Consider the following 15,852-nt stretch of genomic DNA (forward strand, 5'->3'; position numbering starts at 1 on the left):
ATCAAATACTGTTTATTACTTAAAGTTGAAATAACAGCAAGCTTTGTGATCAAGATTGTACTACTGACGTCCAATAAGATCATTATTCTACAATTAGCCACCTCTTACTATACTCTCAGATGCATGCTAGCACAGAGTTATTGGACGGCCTTGGCTCGTTAGATCAGCGACGCGTTAGACCTAATCACAGTCAATGTTCAGGTTGTGACCTGGAGGTGGAAGCATGCTGCACAAATATTGATCCTAGCCCCCTCTAATTCTGCGATTTGATGGTAATAAGCTTTTTGAATGACTAAATTGTTCAGCGATGAACTATCTTTGCGATTCAACGTGTCGGAAAGAAGCATGGGAGACAATTGCCGACGAGGGGGCCGTTTACACTTTAGGGCCTTCGGCCGAGTCCCGTAGCGCGTAGGATGTCATAGCAGGTATTTTCTTGACAAGTCGACTTGGCCAGTTTTAGTCAAGGGCAGGGTTGGGTGAGCAAGGGAGAAAATCTGCTGGTTACGAGGAACAATTCCGAATCGGACCACAACATCCTCGGCATGCAACATGTCTCCGACCTCACTGACCTGCCAGCCGTCCTTCACATTGTCTGCACTAATAAGCGCTTTGCTGTTCCTGCAAAGGAGTTTGGCATTGAAAGAGTTTTTATGCTTCTCAAACGAGCGTATCTCAGTGGTCCAGTCGGTAGAGTCAGCACGTGTTGCGTCAAATTTAATGAACAATTGCCTTCATGGATTGCTTCTGAAATACGGATTTTCGCTTTATGTGATGCGCAGCTTCATTGAGTTGGGCTGTATGCTGTTTCGGATTATTTACTCACCTACCCGCGGACGACGACCGCTATACGGTAAGGCGCTGCAAATGCAGCTAGATAAAAACTTCAACGCAACGATCAAATTCTACGAGGACAATATCAGTTCGATGAAGTTCCCGGAGCGTTTCAATGTGTCAGTTCCAAGGATGACTTCGTATCTACAGGAGTTCCAGCAGTGTTTTCAAAATACAATCACCGCTCAAGACGGACGGTCTCCAGCAGATGCTGTTGTTACTAAAACTTGTCACTGGTTGTTGAAAAATGTATTATGGTGAATTACATTTAGCTAGCCTACCGGAAATAGTCGTACAATGTCATTGTGAAATTATTTTTCCTTCATTTTCTCTTCTAAAAAGTCTAAACAAATATCATATTTTCCTCAGTGACTTCAGAAGCCTTGTATGCATAAATAGACAAATAAAAGCTTATTGCAGATGAATTAACCAAACGGTAACGAAAAACCTTGTTCATTATGCAACCTGCTGTGTAGGGTTTTTTTTTAATTTGGAGCAAAATTATACAGCGAAATACGACGTTCTAGGTTTTTTAGGTCGTGCTACATTGTCCTGCTTCATGTCATTTCGAGGCCTATCCTAATTATCTACAGTAGCAGATAATCTGCGCTTTGAGCGAGGCCGGTCATTCCGTAATTCGAATGTATTTGAATGGAAACGGAAAAATTCAACCGCAAAAATTATTGTTAAACGTAGGCGTTAATTAATATCGCAACTATGTAGGCTAGCTTTTATCTAAGATCGTCATTGATGTAAAGTTTAAGGAAATCCTGGGCCTTTGAACATAATAAATCAACTTTAATTTCTTTTTCATTCCGTAGCACTGATTTTACCATATCATTAAAATTCAACCTCGTTGTATGCATGTGGCCAAACAAATAACCAATCTGCCTTCAACGAGCGACGCCGAAAGCGCTGGGAATAAATCCAGCGGATCGCGATATTCAGTCCCGGACCGACAGACTTGAAGGAACCATAAATTCAAATAGTATATTGAATATACTAGCTTAAACTATTGCTGGCGAAAAAGGGGCACCCTGATCCTTGTTCTTACCAATTCAACGTGACGATCAATTGTACGTAAGCCATGCTACACCCTCACTCTGTTCAGAATTAATTAGTTCAGAAAAGACCAATGGCAAATCGGACTGATGTTTGATTATTTTCGCTCGTGACTCGTGTCTGTGTTTTACCTTCGCGTAACCCTACTCACGATACGATTGCAATGAAGAAGTTGTACATATAATTTGCGCTAATCCTAATAGATCGTCTCCAGGTACCGTTTGACGGGATGGTTATTGGTGTTGGTCCATCTAATAGGTCGACTCAGCCAAGACCGTTTGTTCAAGAAGCAGATGCACACGTAACACCAAGCCTGGAAGACACAAGACGTATTTCCGTATTCTGATGATCACGATTCGACAAGTAGACTGCGAGGGGTGACTGTCGCTTTGTTCGCTGTGCGTTTACATACTTACAGGTCACTATGGCACAGAAAATTGTGAGTGCGCGTAAATGTATCAAGATGTAAACCATTCATTTCTTAGCACGGTAAATTTCACCGTTCTGTGTAGAGAACAAGCGACTATCCGGTGAGAACAAACAACGATAGCACGGCGTCGTGCACATACATTTTTCAATGATGGTATTGATACCAAGTGGCCTGTCGCAACACTAGGTCAATATTTAGGTTCGTGAAAAATGAAACGCAATTTTTGTCCAGTTAAAAAAAACAGTGCACGCACATGCAGGTTGCTCATACAAGCTCAGTTGTTATTAAGATATTCTACTGTGCTTTCATGCTATTCCCGATCTGTGCTTCTATTATTACGCATACCGTTTTGTATAGCGGGTGATGTAATACAAAAGAAATCAGTCTTAACTATCTTTAGGACCTTCAGAAAACGAACGGGAATCGAACGAGGTATAATCTAGAACAATGGAAGCTGGGCTTTTACATGCCTATTATAATCTGTCTTCATTGTGCTGTGGTCAACGATCGTGTTGTGGGTTGTTTCGGTTACATCATGCAGCGGTAGGCTCTTTTTCGCGTTGTATGTAAGTAACAACAAGGAAATTATATCAGATGCTATATTTCGTGCGGTCGTTTTTGCCACTAAGGACAAAGTCCAGTAAAGAACTAAATTGCGGTGACTTTTTTTGACGCTGCAAATCGTAATTTTTTTTTTGTTTGGCAAAAGCTTTTGAACAGACAAGTTCACACTAGGACGAAGCATATCTAAAAGTGTTCAAGAGAGACTGTATCATGAACGCAACACCTTTAAGGTTTTCTGTTGCAAAAAAATTCGAACGATGCAACTATAAATCCTGCCAATCGTTCTATATGTTTTCTCAAAAAGTGTACATGATTAGCTGGTAAGTATATCGGTTCTGTAGAACGTTCAGTATATGCAATTGCTAGGGTTTTACCAGATAGAATATAAAATTTCGACGCTATCACGTTTATGAACAATTGAGCAATTCTGCTTTTTGACTGCTACTCCTACAATTAACTGCATCGGTATCCTTGCTACACTCCTGCTCATTCCTGCACATCCTTCTGGTCCACAGGATCGCGCCAATGTAGCATTCACCAAATGAAAGGCTATTCAAGAGCGGTCGGCGTCCGTACCCCGATGTCAGGTAGTGCAAAAATGTTAAATAACGAACGTGTCTACGCGTAATTGAAAAGAAAACAACAATTAGCACGTAGCATATGGGCTCGAAGTAACTACAATAGCAAACACCTCATACTTATAGTAAAAGTAGGGTTCAATTATATCTTTTCCTCTCGAACCCCTATTTTGTTACATTTATGTGGGTATTACGGTTCTGGCTGTCCCTTGTTTTAAACGAGTGCTAAATCGCTGCCCAGCTGTTGAAAAACGTGTGCCGAGTTATAACACGACGCACTGACAAACCGTTTCAACAGTATCATGTAGAGCACGTTACAATCTGATGGAGTCGCAAATTGTCACTCGTATAACAAGTAGACCATGACTTACATTCTCATTTTAATCTCTAAAACGCAATAGGCTATTATTACGATAGAAACATCCTGGCCATGTCCTGTTTGATATGGTACCATTACACATTTATGAAAGGGGTTAATAGCTTTGTGTATGTAGACTGCCGCTAGTAGTATAAAGGTACTATTACCACTGATAAGACATTGGAACTACAATGCAACAAGTACGTTGGCTGGTCCGCACGATGCGAATTATGACATTAATGTCTACAATAGAATGTATTAATAATCGTGACAATTACAATCCTTCAAAAAACTGAGAATAAACCTGCTAAAAATCACCGCCGATAGCAATGTTTGTATTAGGGTCTTCCGGTATTAAGGTATAATTGTAACGGACGAATAGAGAAACCCAAGCTCACCTTCTTCGTATATATTTTTGTCCCGTCTTCGTCAAGGGTCCCGAATAAACGGGTCGATCCTGTGAATCGGTGTTTAATTCCTGCTCTCCAGGCAAACCTAGTAGACTACACGGCCCGTCAATGTATTGGAGAAACATGCGCTCGTGTCACACATGCAGGAATCAATATAACGAATTGGTCAGCTTCCACTACTGACTGTGTTTGCCCTGTTGTTGTACATGAAATTCTTACCGACGGTAAGAATCCGTGTCCGATCGTTATTTAAACGCGATTTGTACTGTTTTAACGAGTACTAAAAAGTTTAGCTTGAAAAACCGCTATGTCAACTTATCTGTCACAGTTAGCCACTCAATAGACCCTTTGTTGACATAACCAACTCTTCCGCACATTTGATGATACATATGCTGGAATAATAATAATAGTAATAGTACGTTTTTTTCGAAATTTTTCGAGCGCATTCAATACACGAACGATACAAGCACACTTTTTTTCCTATCCGATTGCTTATTAGCTCTGAATTTAGCAGCACAGCTTCTTGTGTGTACAGAAGATGGTGGTTTCGAACCATTAGTCTGCGACAAGTTGGTCTGTTGGAACGTGGACGAGCTCACTGGCGAAAGGGACTTCTGCTCGCACGCAAACGGTATGGCCAATACGTTGTTTTATAGCACGTTCATAGTGTTATCGAGATTTTCTTTATTTGTATCTGACATACTAACTGATGATCCAGTTCGTCTTATCAGTGGTATCCTTTCACATCTGTTGATATAAATACCATTGACATAAACCTTTTGACTCACCTATTTCACTTAATAATCACGATAGAATCTCAAAGCCAACTCACCTTATAATAATGGAGAAGCCTATATAATAGTAGCAAGGTGTATTTTGTTCATCTCCATAAATGCTACGATTTCTTGCGTTATAGCTTTAGCTATAACACGAGAAAGATAGATCTGGCAAATTTTTCTATACCTAACAATAAAATGTAGTCGAAGGTCTGTTGTTGTGCTCCCTAAAAACATGATCATGTGCCCTTTATACTTACAGACGTGGAGGTTACAGAACTAGAAATTGAAGGTGCTCCACAAGGCCCCGTTGGAAGGACCGTCCGGAAAAGGCGGTCCGTGAACAAGGATTTCGACATTTTTGGGGACAAAGAAACCTTCAAGGTAAGAAAACGGAAGGTGTCGATTTTTTAACAGTGCATGGAAAGTTACTAATGTAACCGTATACAGAACTAAAAAAGTGATGCCACAGATCCTAGCAGTGCGAACTCATATCGTGGTGCGAATTACGAGCAGATGTTGATTTGCAATTTCGGTAAAAATGTGGCCTTTGCCTTATTAAACTACACTGAAAAATAATGACCTAATTACGTCACACACTTCCAATGACAACTTATGTCTGAGCAAGTGGCATTTTTGTTAGCGAGTTCTAAACTTTGACATTAACGACCCTGGTTTTCCGTCTTCCAAGTGCAAACGCATTCTCAAAACTTCAGTGCCCTCAGTGATCATCGAACTTATCCATCATGTTTGCAGGGTGACGGCTTAATTGAGAACGCCCACATAACTGTTAATCATGTTGACGACATATTGCTCAGTTTAACTTTGCCTCAGGAATATGCTACAGCTTCATCCTCAAAGAGAACTCAGGGAAGGGTTCTGACATGCTCCACAACACAGCAGGCTAATACGATGCAAGGACCGTCGCCGGCTACTGCAAACGTCTCCTTTCGAGCCTTACGTCGAACACGGCCGATTCAACACGCACGTCGCAATGCCCACCTGGTAGTTAATTTTTGTAACGCAAAATTGTAGGGCCACGAGTATTTAGTAAACTAGCTTTCCAACAGAAAAACGTTTATAGCAGCAATAATACCTAGATAAAATTTACGTTCACGAATTTCGTAATGAACGTTTCAGAGAAGGTAGAATGGAATGAATCCTTGTGCTTTAAAGTAGTTAAAAATGGATAATTTCTACAAAATGGTTTTTCAAAAAATTAGCCTTTGGTTGAATTTTCGATGGGTCGAACATCATAGCCCGCGAGGTCAATTCACGCTATCCGTATTTATCGTAAGCCACATAATCATGTACATAAAGCCACATTGTTTTCCAGAGTACCTCACCAACGAAAAACCGGTCCAATTGACATTCGATTGTCTACCGGCCCGAGGCTGTTCAGCCTGCTGCAAGGCGCATATCTTCTACCCTTCCAATCCAAAGACAGGGTCTCAAAAAAAACAGAAATTATAGTATAACCACGGCATCTGCTCCTATGAAGATCATGCACACAAAACGGTTTTTCATGCAAGAGCCTTTACTAAATATTTCGCATATTACCATTTAGTTCTTGTACATGCAATTCGACTGAAGGCATTTTGTTGCAATAAATTAGTATATACTATAAATGCAGTTATTCTTATCTGTTGTATGTTATAATCGCCTCATAACGATATTTTATTACTTATTTAGTATGCTTATTATAATTAATATTATAATATTATTCCCTGTATCAAAATAACATGTGAGATTTACTTATCAGCAAAAGTGTTTGAAATTTCATTGCATAGTAATTACTAGTAGAAACTCTTCTTTGCGACCGACTGCGAAAAGTATGCACAGTGTTATGTGACACATTTTTTTTGTCTGCTAGCGCGCATGAAATACGGGGACACGGAAAACGCATATTGGTAAAATGGGAATACTTCCGATTTTGGCCGGCAATGGACATATAGCATCCTTCAGCAAGCCGGTCAATTGCCAGTCACCAGCGATCGAGCCTTGTTAATACAGCATTGCTGGTGGCAGCGATGGGATCGCAGAAGATTGAAGAATGGGCGATTTGACACGCTAATTTTCGGAGAATCTGCAGCAGGCATGAGAAACAGGGAACCTTGATCTTATTTTTCTATCCAGCTTCTTCGCGGCCGCCGCATCTGGCCTTGTATGGAACTTTCATTTTTTTATTTTAATTGGACGCTATATGCTAATAGCTAACAAAAGGAAAAACCTGCAACGGACGGATGTGGCTAAGCCAGTCTTACGGACTGACGCGCCGATGTCGTATGCTACCATTGCAGAACGCCTGGGTACCGGGTCTGCCCACGCATAGGATCATGGGCGATGGATGGACATTGAGCGCCAGGCCAATCTTTCGGGTATTCGGTTTATCGCAACTGATGTCGCGTGGCTGATTTAGGTGTAGGATGTTTGATTAATGCAGACTGTGCTGAATATTGATGCTGCGATAAAGACCGTGTACACTGTTTGTTTGTAGTATACTAACGCGTCGTCTCGGGTTCGAGCCGCTGAGCGGACCCTCAAATTCGTTGATGCCCGACGGCAGGCTCTAACCGTCGGGAAAAAAAAACAGGTTGAAATGCTGACTGTCGTCAAAAATCTGGCCGCAATATTAATATCAGGAGGCCTTCCTGAAGGAATGATTCTTCATGTTCAACCCACGAGAAGGCTACGAGAAAGTGATACATATATGAATAATTACACGTACGAATAATAATATCGGGTATAAATAATAAATAAGAAACTATGTCAATTACAGTAATCCTAATAAGTTAAGTAACTTCGGTTATAAAAAAATATAATATAATAAAGTAAGAAAACTAATAAGCAATACCTTAATTTTCTTGTTCAATATGCAAACAGCACACATAACGTGACAGCGCCCTCATACGTTGTAGGAATGACTATCAGTAGCTTTGGTGTTTTATGGGTTAGCGCCTGTTACCGATAGTGCGATTCGCCCTGTGTAAGCCGAGTTGTTAACCTAATTCAAGCCAGCCCAACTCGTCACCTTGAAGTTCTTCGAAAGTTACATTGATTGTTGCATTTGGTCTTATTACGACCGCACGACTCTGCAATGAGGCGGTCGAGAAAAGGCTTCATAACAAAACGGCTTTTGTGAGAATAGCTAAGCTTGAATGCAGTTGTAAGAGATAGGCAGTAGGCGAGATCGACCGGCGCTTACAGACGTTAAGGAAGAGAAAAAAAGGAGTGATCAGAGATGATATACGCCTTGCATTATGCTGACTGGGATTCTGCGACCCTTTCTGAGTCCACCAAGGTCTAACTTCAGTGGACCTCTGACGACCATGATGGCCCTTTCGAGGTATTATTGCTCGGCTTTTGAAGCAGAACACCTCAGACAGAGACGAACTTAAGGCAGAATAACGACAGGCACATGCACGCCTATACGGCCGTTTCTGCTGCTGCTGCTGCTGCTGACTTTGTTGTTATCGTTATCGTTCGGCTCGGCGTATAAGTTAGCGTGACTATGAATCGATAAGCATCACCAAATACATTATCCACTCGGTGAGCTCTGCCAACTTGAGTGAAGACCGATATGTTTTAAGAGCGTTTTCTTGTCCAGTTGTATAATGCGACGCGGACGCGGTATAGAATAGGATAGCAACGTTTGCGAAGCTTTGCGGACATATTTCATTCGGACTACGGTTTTAGATGCCGATCTTATTGTTCTTGTCGTTTCACATACATCCGAAAACGCTACGTAGACCGTTAGCAATGATAAAAAGTCTCTCCATAATTGTTTGCCTTTAAGGAGGGCAAAGTCAGTGATCGAGGAAAGCATTGGCAACGCGACGGGTTTTTCTTGACTACTACCGTGGCAAAAAGATTCAGTATGTACCAGGTCCGCTCAATACGGCAGTTGTCTCCAGCATACCGGATCTCTCGCCTGGTAAGTGTGACAGACGGCCGAGTTGATAGGCGTGTCGTTCAAATTCACTTAGCTTGTGTGATATTCACTGAGCCCACAGTTTGTTTGTATTATGTATATTTTAGTAGAATATTAACAATGTTAATTATTATAACAATAGTATTAGGACCAGTTTGGGTCAAAAGTACATTCTGTAGTATGTTTTTGATGTAGCATTATTTTTATCTATTTATTTCCAATAAATGTTATTACATAAAAGAGAACTGATTTTTTATTTGATTTGTTTATTTTTATTTGATAATAGACAAATTACTGTTTCATTGACACGCATAAATAGACATGGCAGGTTAAGTATTTGCTAAAATTTTGTGTCCAGCCAGATGCGGGTACGAACGTATATATTAGCGATAAAATATATTTGGTATATAGACTGAGTATGTAAAAGCAGCTTGCGGGCTATGTATGTTTATTTGAACATTTACTTAAGAAATCACCCGTCAACAAAATTGTTCCTAGAATTTGTTCATCGTATCGCTGCAAAAGAAAACCAGCGACTGAAGCATCCTGCAAGTTATAAACATTAAGCCCTGAGAAAAGTATAAGCCTATGCCGTGAACGATGTCCGTGGACGATATCAGAAAACTGCGAGGATTACATCTGGAAGAATCATATACAGAATTTCAGTGTTAGAGAGCTATCCTATAATTCAGCTGTTGCCGTCAAGAACCTCCACAGCCTAAAGATATTTTTCCTTATTTCGTAAATCAATCAGGCCAAAAATCACACAATTCTTTCTATTCGTTGTTATACTTAACGACGGAGAAGCATGTCAAATTTCTCCAATAACCGCATTGTCTAATTAAATTCGAAAACATGCACCTTCACAAGTGTAATAAGTAACCCATAAAACTTTAGGATGCCGTGTTGCTGAACGTATGTTCATTCGCTTAGGGAATAGGTAGATTTATGCACCCATCTAACCCACGCTACCGTTAACGAAACTGGTCTCTTCGTACGATATGAACTGGAAGATAAAAAGCGCAAATGCCACCTCTACTCGCTTCAAACAAAGCCGAATGAGCCTTATCAAATACAATGATCGTATAAGTTATAAATGTATAGTGAAATAATTTGGCATGCACCACCAATTTTAATCAAAATTACGTTAAAATAATACTATAACAATTCTTTGTTGGAGAATAGTTTCGTTGATAACCCACGTTTCGGGTTGGCTCATGGTCCATTTCTATAGATGCAGCCGAAGAAGCCACAACCCACATGGACTTCTAATCTGGTCATCATCGTAGCCGCTCTTACAAATGTGAGTCGTGCTAATTCGCGCTTGGAGATATTTCAGGTCCATATAGAAGTACAAATGGGCCGAAAAGCTGAACTATAAATGACAATATATGTATGTATATAATGAATAGTGTTTGAGTAGTACCTTGAGCTATTTTGCACTTGAATGACTGTTATAAAAGGCTCGAACAGCCTGTACCTGCCTCATACAATAGCTTATTTTATTGATTATCAGTTTGATTCGAATCTTTTGCATTGCATGACCTTGGTTAACTAGCTTATGCGCTACCTGGACATTTCATACATGATCTATTTTGGCCTGAACAAACTGGCAAACACCCGACAGCCGGATATAATTGCGGCGATAGTGGACGATATCATCATAGCACTTCTTAGCTTCGGGCTCTTCTACGCCGTTAACTTCGTATGTCCAGTTAAATAATTATTACCCGTATATAGTTTAGATATACGTAGTAATCATTGCGCTGCAGAGACGTCTTCTGCATAATAATTGTGGTTTATGCGCGAAACTTGATAAGTGAATGATGGCTTGGGGAGATTTCCAAGACAAGCGTACGTATGTACGCTTGTCTCGGAAAGCTCTTTAGAAAGTAATTTAGTGTAGCACAAACGTTTAGCGCTGTTAGTAGACGCTGGAGTATCGTGGGACGCAAAAACGTCCCGTTATTCATATACTTTATAATCATTTCTTTCACGGTCCGTAGACACTAATTTACTTATATTTGCAAAACGTTCTAGCTAGATTAGACGAGATCGAATTTTCTCTTCGTAGCATAAAAAGCGCATGGCGGTCCCGTATGTGGTTTTTGGTCTCGCCAGTGTCGGCATCCAAATTACGGCTTCACACGGTCCTGTATTTATGCCTACTGAAACCTACGACATCGAGATAAGACAAAAGGTAACAGCTTGTCTATATATAGGAGTATATAGACAAAATGGACAGATGTCTTTTTGACAATTGAAAAGTGGTAATGTAATATGCTAAATTTCGTAGAGTTAGTAAAATGTGCAACAATGACTATAGTGATCATTTATATGGTTTTATTGACCAATATCAGAGTATGTTTTCGTACGCTTAAAACGTAGTATTATCGAAACATTGATTTGTTATTAGGGTGCCTCTGTTGGACAATTTATTCGCAATATATTATCTACCTTCTGCTGCTTTAACGAACGAACTATACGGTGTCCTTCGTTTTTTTTAATATGTTTAATGATTTGTGCTTTATACGGTAGAATCCAATTTCAGTTAGTGCATTTATCGATTCGGTGGTGAAAGATTTTTGCCTTACCTAACCTTCTCAAACATTATCCCCGTATACGTAATAAAGCGGGTACAATCTGCGACACGCGTCTCGTATGATGGCGCTAAGTTTTTTGTTCTGCCTACGTAGCTTTACGCGGACAAAGAAATCCTCGGCGTCTACTCGGATGGTGACGTCGAACGAAGCAGATTCATCATGAAAATCAGTATCATCATTACGCAGGTTATCATAGCCATTCTTACTTTTATCAAATTATCCATTAATTTTATTCTTTTACTCAAATCAAAATGAAACGGCTTTAGACGGTTGCTAATAACATGAGATGAGTCTAAAGCAGTCGAAACTAAGTGACCAAGCTAATGCTCCCATGACGCAGCAAATCTTGAACATAAACAATAAATTTTTTAATGCAAAAGTTATGGACGAACAACTTATGTATGATATTCACTTGGTATCCTTTGCAGTTTCTGTTTAACCTTGCTGTGCTAGCGTTTGTCGTCGATCGTAACTGGCCCCTGTGAACAGCGGAGCGTAAATGATTGCACCAACACAAAAAAGGGACAGGAACCGGGCAAAGAATACGCGAGCTAAGATGAAATGCCGACCTGTGGCTGACCATATCATTTGCATCCAGCTGAAAAATATGAGGGCAGAATTAATGAAAGTCGTACGTCCTATTCATTTCTTGTGCATTATATTGTGTTTTCGTACGGAGAAAGGGGAAATAACCTATGATGGGATTTTCTAGCAATCCAAAATCATAAGGGAAAAATGCCATACTAATCAAAATTGGTCTTCTTATCTACGTAAAATGTGAAATAAATCAGCAATTAGTCCGTCCTGGCGAAAGGGCCATTGCATCGAGATTGCACTCCGGCGAAACTGCCTTATTTATTGTACAGATTGTGTATTTATGATAAGTGTTTATGTGTGTATTGAATATTTCACAGTGTTTTCTTAATGTTTGGGCAATCGACCTAAAAGTATTAACAAAAAAGTATCTTGACAACTTAACTATTGATTTACAAATTGAGACTTCATCAGATAAAAGGTCAAAAGCGGTCCATTTGTCAATTCGAATCTAAACGGGACCGACTTGGCTGTCAACGACGATGTCTGTTTAAGGTAACTATTGAATTTTTATAAACAACTTTGAAACCGAAAGAGAATTTTACATAGTCTGACATACGTTCGTCTAATGAGTAATAGCAGGTAGTAATGAGCAAGCTGACCCCAAGCAGAGGTACGATGACTCTTCTTGGAAAAGTAATACTATGTCGCAGAGAACTCACAAGCTCACCTATCGGATGTATCAATAACTAGATAAGGCACGCAAACACAGGTCATGATATGTTACATAGCTTTTCACAATTCATTAGAGGAACATGTTCCAGCTAGTTGTAGTTTTCACTATAATCCTTGAGTCCGAGAAGCTTTTCCTTTGAAATATCTTTTTTGTCAGCTCACCAATCTGTCACCTTTCTTTGCGTAATGCTATCTCTGATTTTCTATTTATACTACCGCTAGTTAATATGCTTATAGGAGCTATCTGAAGCTCGAAGATTTGACTCATATAGGCGGTTCAAACTAGTTTGGCTCAAAGAAAGAATTAACTAAGTCTACCTAATAGTCAACAGGTTGAGAAAAAGTCTACACTTTGGTTGGATCTACTAGTATTAACAATATGTTAGCAACAGACAAAGTCTAAGAAAAGAAAAGACGACACCGTAAGTATAAAGTTCTTCCAAATTCTTCCCAAATTCTTCTGCAACGCAAAGATTAAAGATGGATGATGAAAATAACACATGATTTTGTCAATAAAGATAAAGATTTTATTTCTTCTGTAACAAATTATGTTCGAAGGTGCTCGTAAAGAGACGCTTATACTTTATACACAATAGACAACAATATATAACAATAAACAGAATAAGTATTTGACCATTTTGAAGGTTCCTGCGCTCATACACAGAATGCCAATAGCCAGGATACATATTTGCAGAACGCAGCAAATATGACCAAGCCTAAGTAACGGGGTAACGCAAACTCAGTATGTCATCAGGTTTTTACAGACTCTAATGTTACTAATACATACAGTCCGGTTCATACCTTAACAGTACACGCAACTTCAAAAGGCTAAACGTTTGGTTTGCGTGTGACCCTGTGAATTTCCATTCTTTTTTCTTAAAACTACATTATTACATTGATGATACGATAACATTTTAGATATTGCATCGAAGGCGACTAAAATAATGAAATAATTATTTAGTTTAAATAAAATTGTTATATATTAAGATTTGCGACATTTTGTGGTATCGGCTACAGACCAATAAAACACGGCAATCGTGTATTTACGATTTCACTCAAATGAACACAGCAGTTTACTTGAGCATTAAATAGCAGTTGATTAGGCCGGGCAAAGCATTTAATTACCTCACGAAGGTAAGGCCTGTGTTATAAACTCAATTATTTTCGAAGTCGACTTCACTACTGGAATGTTTTCAATATATTGCAAATGGTAATCCAGCGACATTAGGATCGAAAGAAGAGCTAGGAAGGTCTTTTCGTTTAGAGGGTCCATGCTAGTTTTCCCATTGTCTATATAGGTACAGTATAATCTTTTCAAATATTCAGGCAGTAACAAGGCTTTGCCTTAACAGATACCAAAGCATATTTTTAATGCAGTATAAAGCGTCGTGTTGTTACGATTTCAGCGTCATAAATGAAAATAATCATATAATTTTGTCCTACGACCTAGACGCATTAGCCAAGCATGCGAAGCCTATTCGTCCGTTCTGCAATGAACTCTGCAATCTTGTCTTGTGTGACAGATTTTAGAGCTTTATGAAAAACCCGGGTTCCAGCCTCTTCTAGGGGTTCGACAAGCTCTGCCCTTCTTTGGTTGATTTGAGTCTCACCTAACCAAGAGAAGAACCAATCTAGCCCAGGAATGAAATCGAGTTTTCTCATTCGGATACGCCCAATGCTTGTGATCTGTAAATATACATTGGGAATACGAATATACAATTAGATTTTGCCGCGGTGGCACAAAAGCTACTACGCTGAAAAACTCGTTTTATTAAAATACAGTGTTGTACAGAGTAACGATTAACCTCACTGGGTCATTGCATGGCCTTACGATAACCCAAATATACAACGGAACAAAACATAATGTTACCTGACAGTTCCGTTGCAACTGTAGCGTTCAGCTCAATAAGGGGCACCACTAAATCATGGTTGTCATTTTGCGCTCATGAGTAGACGTAAAGTAAAAGAATCTGAGGATAATGCGGTACACAGTTTACTATTGTATCGTACACTTGTTTATGGAAAATAGTAATAATACAAATTTTCCAATAAGACGCTACTAAGTTAGCGGTACTACTGAACGCAGTGATGTCAGATATTCACTATATTTTCTAGGAACGTCAGTTCATGCGCGACGTTTCTGGATCTAGTTCCATAATGGAGCCGATAATTCGACGAAGGTAGCAAAAGCTATTAGAAGAGGCGAGAACTTAGCCTCTCGTGACAGCATCGCGACATCGGGCTTAACCACAACAGTAGCTAAAGGCATTCGCTAGCAGCCTACTTTGCCGTCTAAGCCTCAGCTCCATTGAAGTATACGTACTCTTCCTATTTCATGTTTAGGCGTTGTTATTCGAGCGCTGGAATAAGGCTTTACGCAACAATTCTTCGACGGGCAAGAGAGATCGCAAAGATTCAGTTTTTACTAAATAAGATTATGTTCGATAGAGATGTGAAATGGGTACAAGAAGAACAGCCGCGGGCCTACTCACCTTGAAATCGTCGAGATTCATTCCTGTAGTGCCTAAGGACACCCGAAATCGGGTTGTAAGAACGTCAAGATGAGCTACACCGGCAGCTTGGAGCCCCCCAACTGGTGATGATCGTCGATGCAGAGCGCGTACTGTGACGTTTCTTAAAGAGATTGGCATTGCAAGTCCAAATCGAGTTCCCGATACAGACAGCACAGCATCACCGGAACGCTGCATACCTATAGAACAAGTTACTGTGGAATAATATGGAACGCTTCCCAATAGCATCTCATATTTTAGTTGATTGTTACTATCCCCTGAAAATCTTGCGGCAGTTAACAGAACATCATTAAATAAGAACCTACTTTTCCTCTTATTATTAGTGAGTTTCGTATTTTAGGTCAGTGATTTGGTCCCGGTTTGCAGACCCGAATCGCCGTTCCGTTGACAGGTTAGCGAAATCAACATGGCTTAATGCTTATAGTTTTGAAAGGCTGAAAGAGGCACTAGATGACTGCTAATTAAGGTCATTCTTCGTCCACAAGCTAGACTCAGTCTCCGAAGAA

At 39.8% G+C, this 15,852-nt stretch overlaps 3 protein-coding genes across 11 annotated transcripts in view; 2 read left to right on the plus strand and 1 right to left on the minus strand.

Annotated features, from left to right (window-relative positions):
• Positions 1–6,640, plus strand: part of LOC111271559 (uncharacterized) — a 33,350-nt gene extending 26,710 nt beyond the window's left edge. For 4 of the 7 annotated variants that reach the window (XM_086972958.1, XM_086972957.1, XM_086972961.1 and 1 more), the window contains 5 exons: positions 3,406–3,477; positions 4,736–4,867; positions 5,275–5,396; positions 5,769–6,017; positions 6,349–6,640. In XM_086972958.1, coding sequence (XP_086829084.1) covers positions 3,406–3,477; positions 4,736–4,867; positions 5,275–5,396; positions 5,769–6,017; positions 6,349–6,381 — 608 coding nt within the window. In that variant the 3' untranslated portion in view covers positions 6,382–6,640. The remainder of the gene's footprint in view (positions 1–3,405; positions 3,478–4,735; positions 4,868–5,274; positions 5,397–5,768; positions 6,018–6,348) is intronic. The other 3 variants (XR_015315372.1, XM_086972960.1, XM_086972959.1) reach the window with 3 other exon arrangements.
• Positions 6,641–8,207: 1,567 nt separating this feature from the next.
• LOC111271558 (uncharacterized) lies at positions 8,208–12,376 on the plus strand. 3 transcript variants are annotated; one of them, XM_022852446.2, is made up of 7 exons: positions 8,208–8,561; positions 8,809–8,946; positions 10,178–10,246; positions 10,502–10,648; positions 11,018–11,143; positions 11,640–11,732; positions 11,975–12,376. In XM_022852446.2, the coding sequence occupies exons 2-7, from the start codon at positions 8,890–8,892 to the stop codon at positions 12,029–12,031; spliced, it is 549 nt and encodes a 182-aa protein (XP_022708181.1). In that variant the 5' UTR covers positions 8,208–8,561; positions 8,809–8,889; the 3' UTR covers positions 12,032–12,376. The 3 variants fall into 3 exon arrangements, with proteins under 3 accessions (XP_022708181.1, XP_086829090.1, XP_086829089.1); XM_086972964.1 differs by lacking the exon at positions 10,502–10,648 and having other exon boundaries at positions 8,208–8,946; XM_086972963.1 differs by lacking the exons at positions 11,640–11,732; positions 11,975–12,376 and adding an exon at positions 11,482–11,565 and having other exon boundaries at positions 8,208–8,946.
• Positions 12,055–15,525, minus strand: LOC111271557 (uncharacterized; the record flags this gene model as incomplete). Its single annotated transcript, XM_022852444.2, is given in 3 exon segments — positions 12,055–12,144; positions 14,426–14,501; positions 15,308–15,525. Coding segments are annotated over 3 exon segments (308 nt in total), but the record flags the coding sequence as incomplete, so codon positions are not given.
• Between the last annotated feature and the right edge of the window lie 327 nt (positions 15,526–15,852).

The sequence above is a fragment of the Varroa jacobsoni genome, unplaced genomic scaffold, assembly GCF_002532875.2.
Source record: "Varroa jacobsoni isolate VJ856 unplaced genomic scaffold, vjacob_1.0 contig00762, whole genome shotgun sequence".
NCBI classification, from domain to species: domain Eukaryota; kingdom Metazoa; phylum Arthropoda; class Arachnida; order Mesostigmata; family Varroidae; genus Varroa; species Varroa jacobsoni.

Excerpts from the sequence above, each read along its gene's own strand:
- LOC111271558 (XM_022852446.2), top strand. The coding sequence starts at position 8,890 with ATGTACCAGGTCCGCTCAATACGGCAGTTGTCTCCAGCATACCGGATC. Across the intron at positions 8,947-10,177 it reads CATACCGGATCTCTCGCCTG|ATGCAGCCGAAGAAGCCACA; the intron begins GTAAGTGTGACA and ends CCATTTCTATAG. Across the intron at positions 11,144-11,639 it reads ACATCGAGATAAGACAAAAG|CTTTACGCGGACAAAGAAAT; the intron begins GTAACAGCTTGT and ends CTGCCTACGTAG.